This window comes from Stomoxys calcitrans, chromosome 4, assembly GCF_963082655.1.
Source record: "Stomoxys calcitrans chromosome 4, idStoCalc2.1, whole genome shotgun sequence".
NCBI lineage: Eukaryota > Metazoa > Arthropoda > Insecta > Diptera > Muscidae > Stomoxys > Stomoxys calcitrans.
In genome coordinates this window covers 64,682,488-64,706,333 of record NC_081555.1, presented here as the reverse complement: position 1 = coordinate 64,706,333, position 23,846 = coordinate 64,682,488, and the positions used below count along the sequence as shown (strand labels likewise).

General features: G+C 37.2%; 1 protein-coding gene across 3 annotated transcripts in view; it reads right to left on the bottom strand.

The window, feature by feature from the left end:
• Positions 1-22,189: 22,189 nt before the first annotated feature.
• The window catches only part of LOC106085301 (ubiquitin-conjugating enzyme E2 N), a 38,218-nt gene continuing 36,561 nt past the window's right edge, over positions 22,190-23,846 (bottom strand). For all 3 annotated transcript variants that reach the window (XM_013249502.2, XM_013249503.2, XM_013249504.2), the window contains exon 2: positions 22,190-23,558. In XM_013249502.2, coding sequence (XP_013104956.1) covers positions 22,933-23,388 — 456 coding nt within the window. In that variant the 5' untranslated portion in view covers positions 23,389-23,558 and the 3' untranslated portion in view covers positions 22,190-22,932. The remainder of the gene's footprint in view (positions 23,559-23,846) is intronic.

Below are 23,846 nucleotides of genomic sequence, written 5' to 3'. Positions count from 1 at the left end.
TTCCATTAGATTATGCTTAATACATTACATTGGTCGTCACCAGTCCAGGGGCCGAATTATCGCATACGTGAACGAGTAAAATTGTTCGAAATTTTTGTTTTTGGTATTACCGCTATCGTTAACGAATAAGCACTTTCGACATTCGAGATTATGGCATTCGTTGACGACAGCATAATCGAGTATTAGCTGTTCGAAATCCACTCGTGAGCTCTGGAGCAATCGAATAGAATTGTTACTTGATATAAATAGTTAAAATAAAAGTACAAATGTAAGTTGTTGAGTGTTATTATAATATGAAATAAATAAATACATGCTTTCTCATATTAAGGAATAATTTATGCAAAATAAATGGGCTACAATAGGTTCAAACGACTCAATTCACGACCATCCAAATTTTACAAAAACAAGTAAAAGCGTGCTAAATTCGGCCGGGCCGAATCTTATATGCCCTCCACCATGGATCGCATTTGTCGAGTTCTTTTCCCGGCATCTCTTCTTAGGCAAATAAAGGATATAAGAAAAGATTTGCTATGCTATTAGAGCGATATCAAGATATGGTCCGGTTTGGACCACAATTAAATTATATGTTGAAGACCTGTGTAAAATGTCAGCCAATTCGAATAAGAATAGCACCCAAGAAGTAAAATAGAGAGATCGATTTATATGGGAGCTGTATCGGGCTATAGACCGATTCAGACCATAATAAACACGTATGTTGATGGTCATGAGAGGATCCGTCGTACAAAATTTCAGGCAAATCGGATAATTATTGCGACCTCTAGAGGCTCAAGAAGTCAAGATCCCAGATCAGTTTATATGGCAGCTATATCAGGTTATTAACCGATTTGAACCTTATTTGACAGTTTTACAGTTTTAAGTAAGAATAAAATACGTCTTGCAAAATTTCAGCCAAATCGGATAGGAATTGCGCCCTCTAGAAGCTCAAGAAGTCAAGTCCCCAGATCTGTAAATATGACAGCTATATCAGGTTATGAAACGATTTGAACCATACTTGGTTGGAGTTGTTGGATACCATAACAAAACACGTCGTGCAAAATTTAATTCCAATCGGATAACAATTGCGCACTCTAGAGGCTCAAGAAGTCAAGACCCAAGATCGGTTTATATGACAGCTATATCAGGTTATGATCCGATTTTAACCATACTTGGCACAGTTGGTGGATATCATAGCAAAGCACGTCGTGAAAAATTTCATTCCAATCGAATAAGAATTGCGCACTCTAGAGGCTCAAGAAGTCAAGACCCAAGATCGGTTTATATGGCAGCTTTATCAAAACATGGACCGATATGGCCCATTTACAATACCAACCGACCTACACTAATAAGAAGTATTTGTGCAAAATTTCAAGCGGCTAGCTTTACTCCTTCGGAAGTTAGTGTGATTTCGACAGACGGACGGACATGGCTAGATCGACATAAAATGTCGCGACGATCAAGAATATATATACTTTATGGGGTCTCAGAGGAATAAATCGAGTAGTTACAAACAGAATGACGAAATTAGTATACCCCCCATCCTATGGTGGAGGGTATAAAAATAAATATGAAATATTTGTTTGTCAAAATACTTCTACCGATAACTGTACGCCCTTTTTTATATGAGAAAACAAACAATTTGCAGACGATTGACAGCGAGACGATTTAATAAACAGCGAGTAATTTCTCATATCTCACTGTAGCGGCGATGAATTCGAGATAAAAATACTGCAAAGCACTGAATGGTGGTTGTTTTTCAAATTTATCTACTAAACAGCAACTTGTTCGTTTTACCCTATCCTCAGTGTCTCGCTCTTTAGTAGCCGTGAAATACAACATCATGCGTTTAGTGTTCACGAGTTCACCAAAAACAGTCACCTATGAATGGTTTTGTGCAGGCCTTTGAGTGTGGTACAACACGCATACCTCAAGTGCAGGTCGTGGGAGACGACCCTTTACGAAGTGGTACGAGAAATCCACTGAGACACACATTTCTATTTGCGTAATTAAATCTACCTGTGCCCATGTTTACGGGTTAGGCTAAAAAAAAGGGAGCAGATATTAATCCACCCCATGCCACTATGGACATACACCGAAGCCAAATTGGCTTGTTGTACGCTCTGAATACTAAAAAGTAACCTCGAAAAAGAAAATTTTAAGTTAGGAATTTCGAGCTACTTACAAAATCCGTAATTGTTTTCCATACCACTCTCCTTATTTGGTTGATGTCTGGTATTGTTTCCCCACCTAAGTGAAGGTGTCTGTTAGCCGCGAAAGCCGGGCAGTGACCTAGGAAATGCTCCAACGTCCTATCATATTCTCCACATGCCCTACACATGCTTTCAATTGCGGCACCGATTTTGCATAAGTGAGCTCGTAGTCCTATGTGTCCTTTTATGATACCGAAAGCTTTACTCACCTACTGCTTGCTTCCTTTCAGTAATAGCCTCGTATTCTAAAAATCCGGATATCCCTATAGGATTATCGTCGTCCTGCCGACCGTTTTACATGCGCGTTCGTAGCCCACGCTCTTAACTCGGACCGTGTCGACGCTAAAGGCTTCGGGTTCACCAAGTTTGTTGACGACAGTCCTATGCCCTTCGCTGCAAAATCGTATTCTCCGCTGTAGCCTGGCACGCAAACGATGCGGATCATGTCATTTTCAAGGCGTTAATCTCCTTACACTCCAGGACTGTTCGTGACTTTACCGCCCTGTTTGTTATTGCCCTTATGGCCTGTTTACTGCCCAGAAAGATGTTCACACTCGACGTCCTCGCGTGAAAACCACACCACCTCGCGCAATCCTTGATTGCCCGGATCTCCGACTGCAAGACCGTTTTATGGTCAGGCAGTTTAAAATAGATCTTAGTCCCTAGATTCTCAATGTAGACTCCCAGACCCACGCTGTGTAATATGATGTTCCAGATGACAATACTAGGTTTTCGTCAATCCAAGACTGTGCCGCTGGCAGCAGTGCCTCGCACTCGACCTCACATGTCGTCTCAGGTAACCGATCGGAAACCTCTTCCATTTCTTCCAGGTTTCCTATCGTCGCCTCGATTATATCGCGATGGTATGACCTGCTCCTATCCTCTATCCATTCTCCCATCGCCGTAAGTCTCATAGATGCCATGGCTGTCTCACACATAATTTGTATGTCTATGGGCCACAGTCCACCAAACTGCTGGGGTGAAAGTAAGTATTGATCAAATCACGCCCATGTAGAGCCAGTGGACTATTCTCGGATTCAGACCCCATTTCGAGCCGTTACATAGTGCTCAACATCTGTGAGCCTTTTTGGTACGCTCCTGAACATTACAGTTTTCTGTCCAAGATCATCCTAAGTATTTGACCTTGTCGGATATTGAAATCGTTCTATTTAGGAAACGTGGTGCCTTAAATTGACAGATATACCATCTGCAGGAACCCTTCGGACCTTCTGCATAGCTGGTTCCGATCCTTGCCTCTTAGAAGAATTATAACATTGTCAAATTCCTCCTCACTTAACATCTGCAATGGGTCATTTATGGTGGTCACCCATAGGAGTGTGCCCTGTGCCACTTTATCGTCTTTATTTATGTCATGGGACCCGAAATTTATCCATCTATTCCGCACATTGTTTAAAGCCCCGTTGATGTCAATACATACCGCCAGTGTGTAGGTCTTGGCATCGAAGGATTCTTCGTGCAGGGCACGACCTACCTTCCCTTGACATAGGCAGGCTGTTTGTATTTAAGCAGTTCACTGGTTATCCTACTCTTAATCATGGTTCCACAATCCGTTACATGGAAATTCCTTAAGCCGTGTGTAATACACATCCCAATAAATTTCCGCTATTTTACGACGTGCTCTGTTATAAAGTCTGCGGACTTGTTTCCCAATGTTGTGAATCTCCCCGGTCATCCAGGGGATTTCTTGGGCTGATTTCCTTTCTTTACTACTAAAATTTTTTTCCTTTTTCACTTGACTCGTTCGCCAATTCATTGAAAACAGCTGGTTTTAATAATTGTGCCTTCAAGAGGCTCAAGATCTGCAACTTCTTTTCTTTCAGAGACAGATTTGGACCAGAATACATAAAGTAAGGAAGCTCTTACTTTTAATGTCCAAAGAAAATAGCTATAGATCAGAAGAAGGGAAGTGGTTCTAACTGAGAGGTACACTCATAGGTGATTGTTCGGCGCTCATAATTCTATACCCACCATACCTGCTGACATTATTAAGGTCAGCCCATATGATTATCTTTCGCGACTTTTGCTTAATATATCAACTCATTATACCCTACACCACTACTGCGGTACAGGGTATTATAGCTTAGTGAATTAGTTTGTAACTCCCAAAAGGAAGAGAGATAGACATATTGATAATTATACCGATCGACTCAGAACCACTTTCTGATATGATTTAGCTATGTCCGTCTGTCCATGTTAATTTATGTAAAAACTTCAGGTCGCAATTTTCATCCGATCGATGTTTTTCTGGTGAATTTCATTGGAATCGGTTCAGATTTGGATATAGCTCCCATATATATGTTCGTCCGATTTTCAGAAATAATGCAATAAAATGGTCATTTGTTACCCGATTCTCTAGAAATTTGGCAGGAAGGATTTTCTAATGACTCTCGATATTACGTCTGAATTTCTTTCATTTTCACTCCAAGAGCCACTGCAAGCGCATTTATTGACCAATCTTCTCAAAATTTTGTACAACGTTTTTCTCAAAGATTTCCACAATGTCTATAAAGTTTGCTCGAAATCGGTTACGATCTAGTCATAGCTCTCATATATATATTCCCGTCCGATTTGCAGTAATATTGCAATCAATTGGTCATATGTTAATCGATTTTCTCCAAATGTGGAAGGTAGGATTTTCTCTTGCTTCTCGACTTTATAGATGAATTTTATAGAAATCGGTTGAAATTTAGATATAGCAGTCATATATGTATATCGCCCGATTTTAACTTCTAGAGGCACCGCAAGCGCAATTATTGACCCATCTTGCCAAAAATTTTGCAAAACGCTTTCCTCAACGACTGTCACAGTATCTGAGAAGTTTGCTTTCAATCGGTTTAGATTTAGGTATAGCTCCCATATATATGTTCGTCCGACTTTGAGAAATATTGCAAGAAAGTGATCATTTTTTAACCGATTCTCTCGAAATTTTGAAGGAAGGATTTTCTTTTGACTCGATATATTAGTGTTGAATTTCATAGAAATCGGCCCAGATTTAGATATAGCTGTTATATATGTATATCGCTGGATTTTCACCCCAAGAGCCACTGCTAGCGCATTGTTTGACCAATTTTGCCAAAATTTTGCACAACGCTTCGACGACTACCTCGTTATCTGAGAAGTTTGTTCGAAATCGGTTCGGAATTAGATATAGCTCCCATATATATGTTCGTCAGAATTAAGGTATTTTGCAATAATGTTGTCATTTGCACCCGTAGTTATTACAGTTTGAACATATTTGCTCGCCGAGGTCCAACAAATTTGGTTCAGAATTGGATATTGCTCCCACATTGTACTTTAAGGGTAGGTGTAGGATATTATACAGTCGGCAACGCCCTATTTCTGCCCTTTCTTACATGTTTTATATTTAATTTTAATTAACAAATTTTTTTGTTTTTTATAATAATGAAAATATGTAATGTGTAAGTATTTCTGCATTTTTTTATATCCATGAAAATTAAAGTCTTTTTAATCGATAATTAATTAATTTTTAACAAGAAAACTGGGTGAAGTGATTAATCCGTTTAGTTATATTTAATAATATTAACTAATTAATTAATTACTAATATGAATATGTATAAAAGAGTGATAAAATGAGCGACATAACAAACTTAATTTGGACTTATCCAAAATATCCTTCGCTATCACCAGGCCTGTTGATGTAGGAACTTCAAAATTAATGGTTTTTAAAGCTGTTTAGTAATGATTTTCTTAAGTTTAAGTTTTTTAAGTTTATGTAGAGAGTCCATTAATATCCAGCAAGATCATTCGTTGTTTCATCAATTAAAATCGGTCTCTTAATATTTCTCAGGGTTGTACTTTTTTCGTTTACCAAACTGACTGAGTTGAAGTCCAACAAAACATTGAAATTTGGTCTTCAATTCCTCTAGGCATTATTATATAACAAAATTGACATAGATTGAGATTTCTCAAAAAAAGTTTCGTTGGCGAAATAAGCCAAAAATATTCTTCTCGTATTCGCAAGTCAGCGTCGAGGACTCATCCGTTTGTTTTGTTTATTTTTATTTCTTGGAAAACATGGCGTAATATTCGTACAATTTTCATTTTTCTTAAATAAAATTTTCTTAATTTTGATTCTTTTTTTTTAAATAATTTTCTGTGTCTTCCTTCTGTCTCGGAAAAATGTAGTCTCTCCAAAAATTTTTCAAAATTTTCAGTTTGTTATATTTTTTAACCAATTGGTCTTTTCAAAAAAATACTCACATCGAAACTTACAGATCCAAGACCGGCTTATATGGTTTCTGTATCAGGTTATGAACCGCTTTGGACCATACTCAGCACATTTTTGGAAAGTCATAAAAAACGATTCATACAAAATTTCAGCCAAGGATTCAGGATTAGAATTGCGCCCACTAGATCGGTATATGCGGCAGGCATCAGCTTAGCTAGACATTATACCTGGTACACATTCGTATGCCTAAACTTACTAAAGCATACATTCGTATACTTAATTTTGATCTTTCGTTTTTCTGGTACCAACATTTCGATAAAAAGCAAAATGATTTTCTTTTTCCATCAAAATTTGTTATTTATCGAAAAGTTTCTGTTTATTTTGTGTCATACTTCTTTATAGCATCATGAAATTTAGAACTATAGTTGACTTTTTGCATCTTGCTCCTAAATTTCGAATCAATTGTCCTTAAGCACTCGAAAATTACAATGCAAGATTTTATAGAAAAGTTGTTTTCCAAATTTAATTTAAAAAATTCGAACAGAAAAAAAAACTATTTCAACATAAACATTATTGCTTTTTAAGTCATATAGCCGGGTTTGAGCTACTTTGCCCATACACCTTTTTTTAGTGTCAAAAGATCAGAGGTTTTTGTCTAAAGATTTTCTATGAAAAATACTCGTCAAGTCCAACGCATTAGTCGATTCTAAATGATCAAACTATGATGCCAGAATTTAAATTTAGATTTCTAGATTATCTGATATATTCGGACTAAACTTCCTTGCAGTAGTCGATTAAATTATTTTTAGAAAATTGATGTACGCATCATTTAGATGGATATGTTGCACATTTAATACCATTTCCTGCTCCGAAATTGATTGACTCTTAAATACTCTCCACCAAGGATTTGTTATGTTCTTTGGACTACATACATTTATAAGCTGGAACTAAGAATTTGTTGTCATGAGAATTGCAGCTCCCAGGTTCTAACCAAGTCAACTCTAAAGATCGGTTTTTTACAGGTTGGAAGTCATAACAAAAGTCTTTGTGCACAACTTTCGCTAAATGGTGCAAAATTGCGCCTTCAAAGGCCCGAGGAAGTCAAATGTGAAGATATCAACTGCTCTACATCAATTAGAAGCATTTGTTTAAAATTTCGAGCAGTAAGCACTACACGGTAAAAAGTTAACGTTATTTCCATAGAAATAATTTCCACTTCTCGACAGAAGAAGATTACACTATACAAGACACTGGTACTACCCGTGTTGTTATATGATTCCGAGGCAAGATTTATGTACCAGTTTGCATTGATGAAGAGCATCAGCGTCGAAAGACATCTCGAAACATGGTGTCAGAGATTTTAGAAGAAGCGCAGACGACCGATGTGCTTGGAACACTATTCTAAGTTCGTCAAATGTTCTTTTCTTTTCAAGGCGATCAAGATATACATATGTACTTTTTTGTGTCTTACATCATTATTCGAGTTTATATATTTCATGTACCCACCATAGTAAATTTGCATAAGTTTTTCAATTTTTTTAACAGTTTCAGCCCAATTCTGAAAAACTTCCAGGGAATTAATTTCTGCCTCGAATAAAATCCTCCTATTCTGATTGAACGGGGAGAGGGAATTTCGAGTTTTCGACAGCTGTTTTACTTTGGATAAACATTTGACTATTATTTTTTGGAAAATTGGCAAAAATAAGTTGTAAAGGTTGTTAAAAAGTTAACAAACATGTTTAGTGTTGCTATTGAAATGTTTGTTTTAATTTTTGTATTTTAATAGTGCACAATAATAGCCCACAACTTGTCATGATATTTTTGTGTGTTGTGATAACAACTTTCCGTCTTCATCAAACAGTCGTTGGCTAAAATGAGGTACTTCCAGAGTGGTCTAGTAGACGTTGGCGTTTTCCCTTGCCAAAGGGAGTTTAGGTAGCTGAATCTACCGGTTCGTTTTTAGGCAGAACTACTTTAGTGAGTATTATAAGGTTTGCTTCCACTATGTCGTCGTAAATGTTGTGGTGTTCCGCCAGATTCGCTGCTTTATCTAAAGAAAATACCTAAATTTATGGAGCTAAAACTTGAAGATCTAATCGACATTTCCGGGGGTTGCCGCTTTTTTGTTGGTTGGGAAGGGTGTTGGACAAAGTGCTGGCGAAAAGCGACTATGGATTAATGTATGTCCCTGTGGCGTAAATGCTGCCTAATGTTACACCAATTATTCTTGAGTAATTGATGGTCTGAAGTGTAATATTCAAAATTTGCCCGCGAAAATTCCATTAAGGTACAGACAGAGGAGTGCTGCCCGTCTCTACTTTAAGCTCAATGATAAGGGATCACTTACCAACAACTCTTGAGTCTAAGAAAATTAAAATATAAAATACATATTTTGATACCTACACAGAAAATATTAAAAACATGGTTCAATTTAGAAATTTGTACATTCAATTAAAAAATCACTGAAATCGGACCAATAAACAAATTTGAATTATTGGTTAACAATTTCGTAATTTGGATTTATGACGAGGTCAAAAATCCAATTAAAGCAGATATTAACTCAATTAAGCAATTTATTTGAAAGTTTTCCCTCTCTTAAATAACATTTTTATAAATTTAATTAAAGGAAATTATTTGATATTTTTATACCCTCCACCATAGGATGGGGGTATACTAATTTCGTCATTCTGTTTGTAACTATTCGAAATATTCGTCTGAGACCCCGTAAAGTATATATATTCTTGATCGACGTGACATTTTATGTCGATCTACCCAAGTCCATCCGTCCCTCTATCTGTCGAAAGCACGCTAAATTTCGAAAGAATAAAGCTAGCCGCTTGAAATTTTGCACAAATACTTCTTATTAGTGAAGGTCGGTTGGGATTGTAAATGGACCATATCGGTCCATGTTTTGATATAGCTGCCATATAAACCGATCTTGGATCTTGATTTTCTTGAGCCTCTAGAAGGCGCAATTCTTGTCCGATTAGAATGAAATTTTGCACAACGTGTTTTGTTACGATATCCAACAACTGTATGACTTCTTGAGCCTCTAGAGGTCGCAATTCTAATCGGATTGGAATGAAATTGTGCACGTCCTGCTTGTTATGATATCCAACAACTGTGCCGAGTATGGTTCAAATCGGTCCATAACCTGATATAGCTGCCGTATACACCGATCTTGGGTCTTGACTTCTTGAGCCTCTAGAGGTCGCAATTATTATCCGATTTGTCTGAAATTTTGTATGACGGATCCTCTCATGACCATCAACATACGTGTTTATTACGGTCTGAATCGGTCTATAGCCCAATACAGCTCCCATATAAATTGATCTCTCTATTAGACTTCTTGAGCCCCTAAAGGGGGCAATCCTTATTCGAATTGGTTTTTGACATTTTACACAGGTCTTCAACATATAATTTAATTGTGGCCCGAACCGGACCATATCTTGAAATCGCTCTAATAGCAGAGCAAATCTTTTCTTTTATCCTTTTTTTGCTTAAGAAGAGATGCCGGGAAAAGAACTCGACAAATGTGATATATGGTGGAGGGTATATAAGATTCGGCCCGGCCAAACTTAGCACGCTTTTACCTGTTTGTATTAATAAACATCTTTATACATCCAGCAAAATAAAAAGTTGTTTATTAAAATTGCGGATAAAATTATTACATTACATTATTCAAATTATTGCATTAAAATATTTATTTTTTAATTGCCTTTCCCTTGTAAGCCTCCCTTCATTGTCGTGGATTCCGTCAGTAAAAAGTATAATGAACCAAATAATTTATATACATATTAAAGTGCATCGTAATAAACATCAATCTTAGCATTTTGCGCACAACACCACGAAATCTAGATACACGGAATATTGCATTTGTTATCTTCCGTCATCAGCGCCGTTTTCCAAGCCAATATAGTCACTATAGGGATAACAACATATTATTGGGTTGCCTAAAAAGTAATTGCGGATTTTTTAAAAGAAAGTAAATGCATTTTTAATAAAACTTAGAATGAATTTTAATCAAATATAAAATTGCCATTGCCATTTAGTATTCCACGCTCATAGAACTTCTGGCCTTTATCTGCAAAAAACTGAACCAAGTGCGATTTTATAGCCTCGTCATTGCCGAAAGTTTTACCATTTAAGGAGTTCTGCAAAGATCGAAATAAATGGTAGTCTGATGGTACAAGGTCAGGGCTATATGGTGGATGCATCAAAAGTTCCCAGCCAAGCTCACTCAGTTTTTGGCGAGTGACCAAAGTTGTGTGCGGTCTAGCGTTGTCCTGGTGGAATATGACACCTTTACGATTGACCAATTCTGGTCGCTTCTCCTTGATGGCTGTATTCAATTTGTCCAATTATTGACAGTAAACATCCGAATTAATCGTTTGGTTCCTTGGAAGCAGCTCAAAATATACCACACCCTTCCAATCCCACCAAACAGACAGCATAACCATCTTTTGGTGGATATCAGCCTTTGAAGTGGTTTGAGCTGGTTCACCATGCTTGGACCATGATTGTTTTCGACTAACGTTATTGTAAACAATCCATTTTTCATCTCCAGTTATGATTCGTTTTAAAAACGGATCAAATTCATTGCGTTTAAGGTGCATAAGGTGCATAAGCGTTGATTCGGTTTGTTAAATGAATTTCTTTCAATACATGCGGTACCCAAATATCAAGCTTTTTCACTAGTCCAAGACTTTTTATATGATAATGAATGGTTGGGTTTGGTATATTTAACTTCTCTCCTATCTCACGCTCAGTTACATGACGATCCAATTCGATTAATGCTTAAAATTTATCAACGCCGACTATATGAAAAATCAGCAATTACTTTTTGGGCAACCCAATAAAATAGAATAATATTTATAAATACCACGTCTACCTTCTTCCATGTTCTCAAATTTGTTTCGATTGGAATGTATCTATTTCATTTGTTTAGATCATGATTTTTCTGCATTATACTATTTCAGCATAACACTTAAAATATAATGTTTTTACTCCTCAATTATTATTTAATAAATTATTTTATTTTATTGAGAAATAAATAAAATACACACTTTCTATTTTTCTTAATTTTTTTTTTGTCTACCCACGCCACTATGTGTCTGTTTATGATAGAAACTGGACGTATATTTGGCTCATTCGTACTTCTTCGCATTACATACATTACATGTGTGATCGCAACAGATCGCAAAAATAGATACTCACAATTTGTATTATTAAATAACAATTTAATACGTACAATTAAAAATATTTGATTTCAATGTCAATAATAACTAAGGCAATTAACACCTTTTTTAACAACTTTTTTAATACCATGTTTAATCGGAAAAATTTAGGTCTATATTTTTTCTGTGTATGTATACCCCATGGCAGCCGGTTGTTCGTACCGGATTGACCCGATGAAGTCCTTCATCGGTAAGGGCTGCCGCCTCAATGTACATCACGCTGCTACAACAACCACGACATACCTATGTACATATATTCATATACCAATTCTAGAATACTCGTCTTTTATTGTCAATAAATCTGAAAAACTTAGGCAAACCTTCAGCGGTGGGTACATGGCATATTTAAGCCGGGAGAACCTATCAAAATTTGTACTTGTTTTTGATGAAAAGGTGAAAAATAATTTCCGTACATAGTAAATTGTTCGTAAATATTAGGAAGCGGTAAAAGGAAATTGTCATTAAGAATAGGAGAAATGGAGTAGGAAAAAAACTCCCAGGGAATTGTTATTCAAAATAGGGCTGTTTAAGACGAGAATTCTAGTATTGGTATATGAATATTCATAGGTATCAAAATATGTGATTCATTTTTTGATATTCTTAGACCCATGTGCATGAGTGGCACCCCGTTCGGAGTTGGATAAAAGCAGGTCCCTTATCATTGTGCTTGAAGTAGATTCGGGCAGCACTCATTGATATGCAAGAAGTTTTCTGCTGTGACGACGAAAATCGTCATACTCATTTTCGGTCACGCCATTGTAATATTCTTTTAGTTTTGTTCTGAATAATCGCCAATAACAAAACCACGACAGCGTATCTCTACCATTGGTGGATTTGTTGTTATTGTAACGTCAATCAGCAACTGCTTTCGTGACGCCCACGCAACATGTGGCTTGCGTGTGCCAAGCTAAGCAAATGGGGACAGTCAGTGCGTAGCAACAGTGAACATCGGGCAACGGTGAGTACGAATATCCACAGTCACAGGTGGAGTGCTTACCACAGTCTCATGAATATCCTATTGAATCATAGCATTTGCTGGAGTACTTACCACGGTCTCCTGGATATTTTCTAGAGTCCTAGCATATCCTTGCTGGAATAACTACCACGGTCTTCTGGCTATCCTGCAGAATCCTAGCACATCCTTGCTGAAGTACTTACCACGGTCTCTTGACTATTCTGAATAATCCTAGCATATCTTGGCTATAGTACTTACCACGGTCTCCTGGCTATCCTGTAGAAACCTAACATGTCCTAGCATATCCTTGCTGGAGTACTTACCACGGTCTTCTGGGTATCCTGTAGAATCGTAGTATATTCTAGCATATCCTTGCTGGAGTTCTTACCACGATCTCCTGGCTATCCTGCAGAATCCTAAAATATCCTTGATGGAGTACTTACCACTGTCTTCTGGCTACCCTGTAGAATCCTGGTAAAAACCCTTACCGTAGTTTTTCCTCCTCATCCTTGCTTGAAAACTTACTAAGGTGTCTTGCGGTAGATTTACTCCTGGTCCCCACGTGAGTACTTATTAAGGTATCGCTTTGTAGCATCTAACCCAAATTTCCACAGATCGATCAATATTCTTTTGGCTCCCGCTCCTTGAGTTGACAATCGCCGAGCCGTGGAACCCCGCTCCTTTCCCAGTCCTTTACTAGAGTACTTACCAAAGTCTCTATCCCCGACACCCTCGAGAGTACAACTGCAAATCCACTGAGAGAGTACACCCGAGGTTATAGTACTTACCAAGGTTCATATCACCCATCTTCGGACATCTCAGGGAGAACCATCTACCCACTTCCCTCGGAAGCCTGGATCAACGCCTCACAGATTTGTGTGTGAGTGCTTACCACAGTCTCATGAATATCCTATTGAATCATAGCATTTGCTGGAGTACTTACCACGGTCTCCTGGATATTTTCTAGAGTCCTAGCATATCCTTGCTGGAATAACTACCACGGTCTTCTGGCTATCCTGCAGAATCCTAGCACATCCTTGCTGAAGTACTTACCACGGTCTCTTGACTATTCTGAATAATCCTAGCATATCTTGGCTATAGTACTTACCACGGTCTCCTGGCTATCCTGTAGAAACCTAACATGTCCTAGCATATCCTTGCTGGAGTACTTACCACGGTCTTCTGGCTATCCTGTAGAATCGTAGTATATTCTAGCATATCCTTGCTGGAGTTCTTACCACGATCTCCTGGCTATCCTGCAGAATCCTAAAATATCCTTGATGGAGTACTTACCACTGTCTTCTGGCTACCCTGTAGAATCCTGGTAAAAACCCTTACCGTAGTTTTTCCTCCTCATCCTTGCTTGAAAACTTACTAAGGTGTCTTGCCGTAGATTTACTCCTGGTCCCCACGTGAGTACTTATTAAGGTATCGCTTTGTAGCATCTAACCCAAATTTCCACAGATCGATCAATATTCTTTTGGCTCCCGCTCCTTGAGTTGACAATCGCCGAGCCGTGGAACCCCGCTCCTTTCCCAGTCCTTTACTAGAGTACTTACCAAAGTCTCTATCCCCGACACCCTCGAGAGTACAACTGCAAATCCACTGAGAGAGTACACCCGAGGTTATAGTACTTACCAAGGTTCATATCACCCATCTTCGGACATCTCAGGGAGAACCATCTACCCACTTCCCTCGGAAGCCTGGATCAACACCTCACAGATTTGTGCTATTCTACCCTAAAATACGTATCCTTAAGACGAGATGATACTAACAAAGGTAAGTAAAAACAAGCCCTCCCCGGCTTTCTCTTTCTGTCTCACAATCAATAAATTACTGTGACGAATCATCGGCCCCGGTGAGCTTATCCTAGTGCTAAGGGGAACCTGTCGTTACACTGCCTGTTCCTTAAGGGAATGTGTGAAGGCAAGTTTGCAACATTGAACTTTATAGCATCAATTCTTCCACAGAATTAGGTATAAATCCAAAAGCAGCAGCACTATGTCCAGCAGCCGTTCCAATCCCTAAGAAAATCAGCCGCCGCTTGGATATGTTCATTTGATCTTCAAATTCTAGCTTCATAAAAGTAGGTCTTAAGATAGAGCAGAGTATAAGGCACACCACCACATCATTCGTAACGACGAAGTAGAAGCAAACCTCTATTCTGCTCTCTAAAGTAGTTCTGTCCAAGAATGATCCGGTAGTTTCAGCCACCTAAACTCCTATTGGCAAGGGAAAACGCCAACATGCAATATTTGCACGCCATGCAACCAGGGACAAGACGACAAAATTTATTTATTTATCTGTCCACCAGACCAATCTAGAAGCATCTCCTTTTAGCCAACGATTGTTGGATGAAGACGGAAAGTTGTTAACACAACACAGAAATATCGTGACAAGCTATAAGTCATAATTGTGCACTATTAAAATACTTACTTTAGTTTAATTGGCTATGACCGAACATTTGTTCCACTGGCCGAACGTAGAATAGCGTTCCAAGCGCCCCGATCTTCCGCGCTCATTCTAAAACCTCTGACACTAAATATCGAGGTGTCTCCCACCACTTGATCTTTCCATCGGGCTTTTGCTCTTCCCAGTTTGCGTGTACCACCTGTTTGCCTTCAAAAGACTTCTTTGCTGAAGCTTCTTCATCCATTCTGTCAATATGACCTAGCCAACGCAGCCATTGTATTTTAATGCGTGTAACTATGCTATCGCCGTCATACAGCTCGTGGTTCATACGTCGCCTATATTGTCTGGTCCAAGCGCAGAACTATATAACAACACGTAACAGCATCAGTGTCTTGTATAGTGTAATCTTCGTCTGTCGAGAGGTGGCCTTGTTTCTAAACTGCTTTCTTAGACCAAAGTAGCATCTGCTGGCAGTATTATTGTTCGCTTTATTTCGAAACTGGTGTCATTCGTTTCGGTTACGGCGGTGCCGGGGTGCATAAAGTTACTGACTATCTCATAGTTGTGGTTCCCAACTTTCTTCATTTTCTTTATCTGCTCGGTTGTACAAGTCGTTTTGGGAGTTGAAACCATCCATTTTGTCTTATCTCCATTTACTACCAGACCCATTTTCACTGACTCTTTCGATTCTTACAAAGGCTGCAGTTACTACTTCCGGTGACCGACATATGATGCCGATGTCGTCGGCATAGGCGAGTAGCATGTGTTCTCTTGTGATTAGTGTGCCATTTCTATTCACATTTGCATCTCGTATAATCTTCTCCAGCAGGATATTAAATATATCACACGATAGGCCGTCTCCTTGTCTAAAACCTCGTTTGGTATTGACTGGTTCGGAGAGATTCTATTTTCAGAAATGTTAGATTCTGATTCTGAAACGAATAACTTTTAATAGGAAGGACAATTTGCACATTTTTTTTAAATACGCGTAGAATTTTGTAATCTAGCGATGTCAAAAAATTTTCAATCGGTTTACAAACAGTCTAACAATTTCAGAAATACCGAAGATACCTTGACAAGAATTTTCAAAAATAATCTTTTTAAGTAAAATAACTTATAAAACGTTATAGATATACTGGACATTTTCGCTTATTTTTGGTAGTTTTTCGAGCTGTAGCTCAAGCAATACAAAATTTGACATACTCGAGATGGCCAAATTTCAAGCCCCATCAGCCTCTGGACCCACTAGGTTCCCTAAATTTTGCAACATTGACTATGTTAAGTTTCGTGGACATATCTTATCTCTATCCGTACAAAAGTTCGAGAATTATTTCCAAGATTTTTTGATTTGGCAACACTGTGCGTCAGTGTTGGGTTTCCTGACCTGGAGCTTTGGGGACCTGGCAAGCCTATACCCAATCCGTGAAGAAAGTACTATTTTGTAAGTTTTAGTAACTACAATAAATATTCGAATTTGAGACAAACCTTCTGGTCGCCCAATATATACTGGCAAGGGGGTAATTGTATTGCAATTTGGATAGCTTAAATTCAATCCGAAAACAGAGATTCAATCTGTGCGTTTTTTTTTTGTCAAAGTGTAGCTGTATCCCAATTTTAACAGCTTAAGCTCAATCAGTGAAGAAAGTATCATTTTGTAAGAAATTATTATGTTGGTAACAGCAAACACTGTTTGCTGATATTTAAGTAAAAATTGTAAACTTCTGAATTAATCCACACAAAATCTTTGAACTTCTAAACAACAATGGAGGCAAAAACAAGAAAACTGCCAATTTTGGGCGTACCTTGTTTGTTTAAAAGCATAAATATAATATGGGGTTGCCCAAAAAGTAATTGCGGGTTTTTTAAAAGAAAGTAAATGCATTTTTAGTAAAACTTAGAATGAACTTTAATCAAATATACTTTTTTTACACTTTTTTCTAAAGCAAGCTAAAAGTAACAGCTGATAACTGTGTTGGAGTATCAATCGACTTTGAATAATTAACTTTATTATTTCTTTTATTATATTCACATAGATAGCATTGATTTCCAATATATTATACATGCTGTCAATTCTAAAGAATATTTTTTCATTCTCAAATAAACCTTTGTATCATTCAATTCGTGTGTGTTCTTATTAACTCAGTTCCACATATATAGAAGCGTTTCAATAGGTTTTGGGTCCAGCGCTATGGAGTATTTAAGAACATCTTTCGCGAAATTAAACGAGGACAACTACCATTTGTGGAAATTTAAGTTGGAGTTGATTCTACGTAAGGAAGGTTTGTGGGAATTTGTAACAAATCCGGTCCCAAGCGAACCAGACGAAATTTGGAAGAAAAAGAATGAGGAAGCCACGGTCATTATTGGTTTATCCGTGGAAGATAGTCAACTTATGCTCATTAAAAAGGTTGGAAGTGACAACGAATCCTGGGGAATATTGCGTTCTCACCATGAAAAGGACACGCTCGGAAGTAGCGTACGTATTATGAGACAAATTTGCAATTTGAAATATTCAATGGATGGTGATATAAATGAGCATACAATGGAAATGAAGCTATTGTTTGAAAAACTGGAAGGTGTCGGTGAAAATTTTTCAGAAAAATGGCTAGTAGCAATGCTACTGAGTAGCTTACCACCATCATTCGATACGCTCGTGACAGCTTTAGAAGTTCGGAAAAAGGAAGAACTTACTGTGAAAGTCGTGGAAACTTGCTTGATTGAAGAATGTTTGAAATATAAGGAAAATGTAGCTTCGAATTCAATACTTAAGATTTCAGACCGTGAAGGCGAACATCATGAGAAACGTTGTCATTTTTGTAAGGCAAAAGGTCATCTTAAAAAGGATTGCTGGAAGTTCAAGAAAGCAAAGAATAACTATAAAGTCAACGAAGCAAAAGAAGTTAATTCATCAGAGGGAAACTATTGTTTTTCAACTGGAAGTGATGTTTCATCGTGGGTAATCGATTCTGGTGCAACTTGCCACATAAGTTCACAATGCTCGTTTTTCTCATCGCTGGATGCAAGTGTTCGAGAATTAGTAACTGTTGCAAATGGTGAGTCAGTTTATTGTGAAGGCAAGGGAACTTGCATTGTTCAAACTGTGAATTCCAAGGGCGATAGTTTTAACATAACTATACATGATGTGCTGTTCATTCCGTCTTTTCAAGGCAATTTATTGTCTGTCAACAAAATGTTAAAGAAGGGATGGAAGATAGTTTTTGAAAATTCAAATGCAAGTATCGTAGCGAAAGACGGAAAGGAAATTGGTTTTGCGGAAAGTATATCAGGGCTTTTTTATTTGCGTCAAAAAAAAAAACTTTGACTGCCTCTTGTGATATGAACAATTGCCAACATTATTGGCACAAGATTTTTGGCCATAGAGATATCGAAGCACTGAAGGAAATGCAGAAACAGAATCTTGTAAGTGGTATGAAAATAAGAGATTGTGGCACAAGCAAAATTTGTGATGTCTGTGACACATGTAAAATGTCCAAGAAGCCTTTTAATAAGAAATCTAAGAAAAACTCAAGTCGAGTTTTGGATTTGATTCATACAGACGTCAGTGGACCTATGCAGACAACGACTCCCAGTGGAAAAAGTATTTCTTAACATTTATTGACGATTTCAGCAGATTCACTTACGTGTACCTATTAAGAAATAAAAATGAGGATGCTGAAAAGATAAAATGTTTTGTGGAACTAATGTACAATAAATTCTCACGATACCCTTCGATAATTAGATCTGATAATGGAGGGGAGTATACTGGGAACAATGTTAAGACATTTTTGGAAAAGAAAGGAATTCAATGCCAATACACAGTTCCATATTGTCCGCAGCAAAATGGGGTCGCTGAACGAAAGAATCGATACCTGGTGGAAATGGCGAGATCTTTGTTGGCAGAGGCCAAGCTTCCAAATATGTTTTGGGGCGAAGCTATCATGACATCGAATTATCTACAAAATCGGATATATACGAAATCAACAAATTCAACTCCGTATCAGCTATGGGAAGATAAGATACCTGATGTAACTAATTTGAAGATTTTTGGATCAAAAGCTCACGTTTATATACCGAATGAGAAACGGCGAACATTGTATAACAAATCGGAAGTTTTGACCTTCATGGGTTATGATGAAAATTCTAATGGATATCGATTTGTGAATCTCGAGAGCCGAAAAGTGACCATTGGCAGAGATGCAAAATTCCTGGATGAATGCAAAATTGCTGAAACCAAAGATAACGTCGATAATAAAAGTTCGGAAATACCATTAGAGATCTTTATAAGAAGCGAGGAAGTAGAAAATTCTTGTGTAAATGGTGAAATAAGTAGCGATTACGAGGATGCTGTGTCTGGCGAAGAAGTATTTTCTGAAAATTTTCAAAATAATACAGATGCGCCCTGTGATGAAGATGAACGCGAAACAGCCAAGAGAAGATCTGAAAGGAAAACTAAAGGTAACCCTCCTGATAGATATGGATACAGCGTACGCGCCGATGACAACTTCATTGAACCAAAGACATATAAGCAAGCTTTAAAATCCCCACAACGTAAACAATGGATCAGTGGTATGGAGGATGAAATGTCATCTCTAAAGAAATTAGAAACGTGGGATTTGGTTGTACCGCCAGAAAATGCCAATATCGTCAGTTGTAAATGGACGTATAAAATAAAGAGAGATGCCGAGGGAAGAGCCCAAAGATTTAAGGCACGACTGGTGGCTCGTGGTTTTTCTCAAAAGTATGGGGTTGACTATGACGAAGTATTCGCTACTGTTGTCAAACAGATAACCTTTCGAACCCTTTTATCTGTAGCAGGTGCAAAGAAAATGACAGCGGTTCACTTCGATTTCAAATCAGCGTTTCTAAATGGCGAAATGCTCCATGGAGCAACCTGCAGGATTTGAAGGCGGAAAAAATCTGGTATGTAAATTGAAAAAGAGCATATATGGTCTTAAGCAGGCTGCGCATGTTTGGAATGCAACCCTTCATAATGTCTTGTGTAAAGGAGGGTATAAACAATCTGTTGCGGATCCTTGTCTTTATACAAAATGCACCAACGAGGAAAGGATCATATATATTCTTGTATACGTTGATGACATTTTAGCTGTTTCAAAAAGCAAATCAGATATTAGAATGTTAGAAAAACTGATTCAATCGCATTTTGAGATAAGTAATCTCGGAAATGCAAAACACTATTTGGGCCTCGAAATTTTTCAAGACAAGAATTTTAACTTTTGCATACGCCAACGAAAATATATTACTGATATGTTGAAGGAATACGGTATGGAAAATGCAAAAGAATCAAAATATCCGTTGGATCCTGGCTACGGAAAAACCGAGTCTAATCTTCTGATAGACAACACCAAATACCAAAAATTGATTGGATCGCTTGTATACCTTAGTGTTAATTCAAGGCCGGACATTGCTGCGAGTGTTTCCATACTTGCGAGAAAAGTAAGCTGTCCCACTCAGGATTGGGCAGAGTTGAAACGCATCCTGAAGTACCTCAAGGGAACAATTAATCACTTTTTAAAGTTAAGTAACAACAATTCTGAGGATAACATATTGATTGGATACGCCGATGCGAATTGGGCCGAGGATAAGATAGATAGGAAGTCCAATTCTGGATATGTGTTCCAAATAAATGGTGGTTCAATAAGCTGGGCTTGCAGAAAACAAACCTGTGTTTTACTGTCCTCTACGGAAGCTGAGCTTATTTCCCTTTCTGAAGCTTGCAAAGAAGCAATCTGGCTAAGACGTTTATTGAGTGACATGAAGATAATTCAAACTTCACCAACAATAATCTACGAAGACAATCAAAGCTGCTTGAAACTTATTAAAGAAGAAAAACTCACTAACAGAACGAAACATATTGACACAAATCTCCATTTTGTAAAGGATCACATCAAAAAGAAAGAAGTTGAGTGCAATTACTGTCGGAATCTATGGTGGCGGATATAATGACTAAACCTTTAAAACCACCTCTATTTGTAAAATTTCGAAAATCAATTGGCGTTGAACTCGATTGAGGAAGGGTGTTGGAGTATCAATCGACTTTGAATAATTAACTTTATTATTTCTTTTATTATATTCACATAGATAGCATTGATTTCCAATATATTATACATGCTGTCAATTCTAAAGAATATTTTTTCATTCTCAAATAAACCTTTGTATCATTCAATTCGTGTGTGTTCTTATTAACTCAGTTCCACATATATAGAAGCATTTCCAATAAACTGACAGAAGAAAGAAAGCAATTACAGAGTCACAAGCTGTGAAAAAATTTGTCAACACCGACTATATGAAAAATCCGCAATTACTTTTTGGGCAACCCAATAGTAGTTAAAAATTGAAGAAACAAACTATAAGTTATGCTCGTATGCTTGTAAAATTGGAATATCATGCTGGGTACGCGCCTCTAGCGAAATTTACGTTAGCAACCAAGACATTTATGTTGCCACTGATAATGAGTTGGGTTTAATACAAGACAAATAAATTAAATGTATGTTGCATATGGGCCAATCAAAACATAAATTTTTATTCATAATTGCAAGTAACGAAAATTTTGCTTAGGATATGTCAATGCATTTCTTATTTCGCCAGAGGTGCATACTGCCTTTAAAATGGAATATAAAATTTTTTGAAATATTCATGATAATTGTGTGCTTTTTTAACTTTTACCATTTGAAAACAGCAGAAAGTTTGTTGTTTTAGCAGAAAATTACTGTTTTTTATTTCATCTACTTGTCGGCATAGCAGGCAGCCGGTGTTACATCTTAAAAATCAAATTTTCTTGTTAAGGTGTAGATGAATCAATAATACAATGACCGTTGTCCCATTTTCAACAGACTTTCTGCTGCAACAGCAAACAGTTTTGCTGTGTTTACTAACAAGTTTCTCTGAGTGTAAATGTTTCGGAATTTCGGAAAAATTTTCTAGTTGGCCAATATATACTGTCACAGGTTGTTCTCATTGATCTGTGTTAAGTACACGTTTAACAATAATTAATTGATTTCAAATGTTAAAGCGTTGCTTTTGTTTTGCACGACACTGATGTGTGTCAAGCGTGAGTGTCCGTTTCGGCACACATATTTATATTTGCCTTTAAAGTTTACCCCAAGCTACCTACCTTTTACTTTGAATGAGGAAAATAAACACACTGGCATGAGGTTTATGTTTTTTAATTGTTTTATTATTTAAATATTTTGTTTTAATTAATAATTTTAAGATTGTTTTGTTGTAGTTGTTTTAAGTGTAATGAAAATCAAAAAACAGAAGACAAATTATACATACATAATTGAATACACAATCTAAATACTAAATTTCATGGATTTATTATTTCGTTTCTTGAAATGAAAACTAAAACTGAAAAAAGTAATAATAAAAAATGAGAAGAGTAGTTTTTGGGAGATTAGCGAAGGAGAAAGGTTTCGATGGTTGTAAGTAAATCTGACTGAGTTCAAAAGGTAAAACGTTGTTGTTGTTGTAAGCAAAAAACAAGACAGTAAAATGAAATATATCTCCAGGTGTGAGGGAAGAAAATAAATAAAATACAATTGCCTTCTTTGCTTTTGTTGTTCTTCTTTCTTTTATTTCACCAAGACATTTTGTAATCAACTTTCTCTACTTTCCTTTCAATTCTTTCTTAGGGTTTTCGCATTTGTTTTAGTTTTTTTTTAATTATTTATGAAACACCCTGCGCGCCTCCTTCATTTGTTATAAATCAAAAAATTAAGAATCTACAAAAATGACCCCCCATTTCATTACTAATAATGCTGCAATTACCAAATGCCGTCTTCTTTTCTCCCACTCCCATATAAACACATGAATCTTCACCCCCGACCAGCAGACCAGCACATTTTCTTTTCACATTACATTTCCTTTCAACACATCTCCGGCATTAGTACTTCAGTCTTCGACGGCATATTTCTGAGTCCATTCACGAGCATTCTTTATGGCCTCAGCCTCATTGACTTTCCATAACTCAGCGACATCATTGGCCAAAGGATCATCGGGATTGGGGGCGCTTAGTAATGCCTGGATCGATAACAAAATAGTGCGAATTTGTAAGGCTGGACTCCACTTATCCTTCAGCACGTCCAAACAGATGCGACCCAGACGATCTATGTTGGGATGGTAGATTTTCGTAATAAATCTAACTTTGGGTGCGGACATTGGATAGTCTTCGGGCAAAAATAGTTCTAACTTAAAGATACCGCCTTCGAATGGCGAATCGGTAGGACCAGTGACAATGACATGGAAATATCGTGCATTATTTTCGTCTGGAATGGCATTGATACCCGGTACAGGCTCCTGCATTAAACGTTGTGTTTCCTTGATGATGCGACGGGGTAGGCTGGACATGTTGACTGGTTGGGCTTAGGTATTACACGCTCTCTTTCGTTTTGTTCAACGATTGATTTCAAACAAGCACTTAATGCGTTCTGTTTTTAATGCCTTTACAATGTTTCTTTCTTTACGCCTTTTCCGATCGATGCACTGTAGCAGTGACTGCTTAATTAATGTGGAAAACTCTGTAATTGGGAACAATGAAAAGAAGTTGACATAAATATGTATATTAAATCTTATGATTGCAGCACAAGAATTTTATATGACATGGTTATTCTCTTAATTTAAATATATTTTTACAATAAAGACAAACCAAATAAATAATCAATTGATAAAATGAAAAAGTAATAAATATAGAAACTAACAAGAATTATGAAGATTTCTAAAATTACCAAAGAATTAATTTTATACAAGTAGGGACGATCTAAAGCTGGATGGATATGCAGGCTAAGTTGTCGAATTTAAAATTTGCT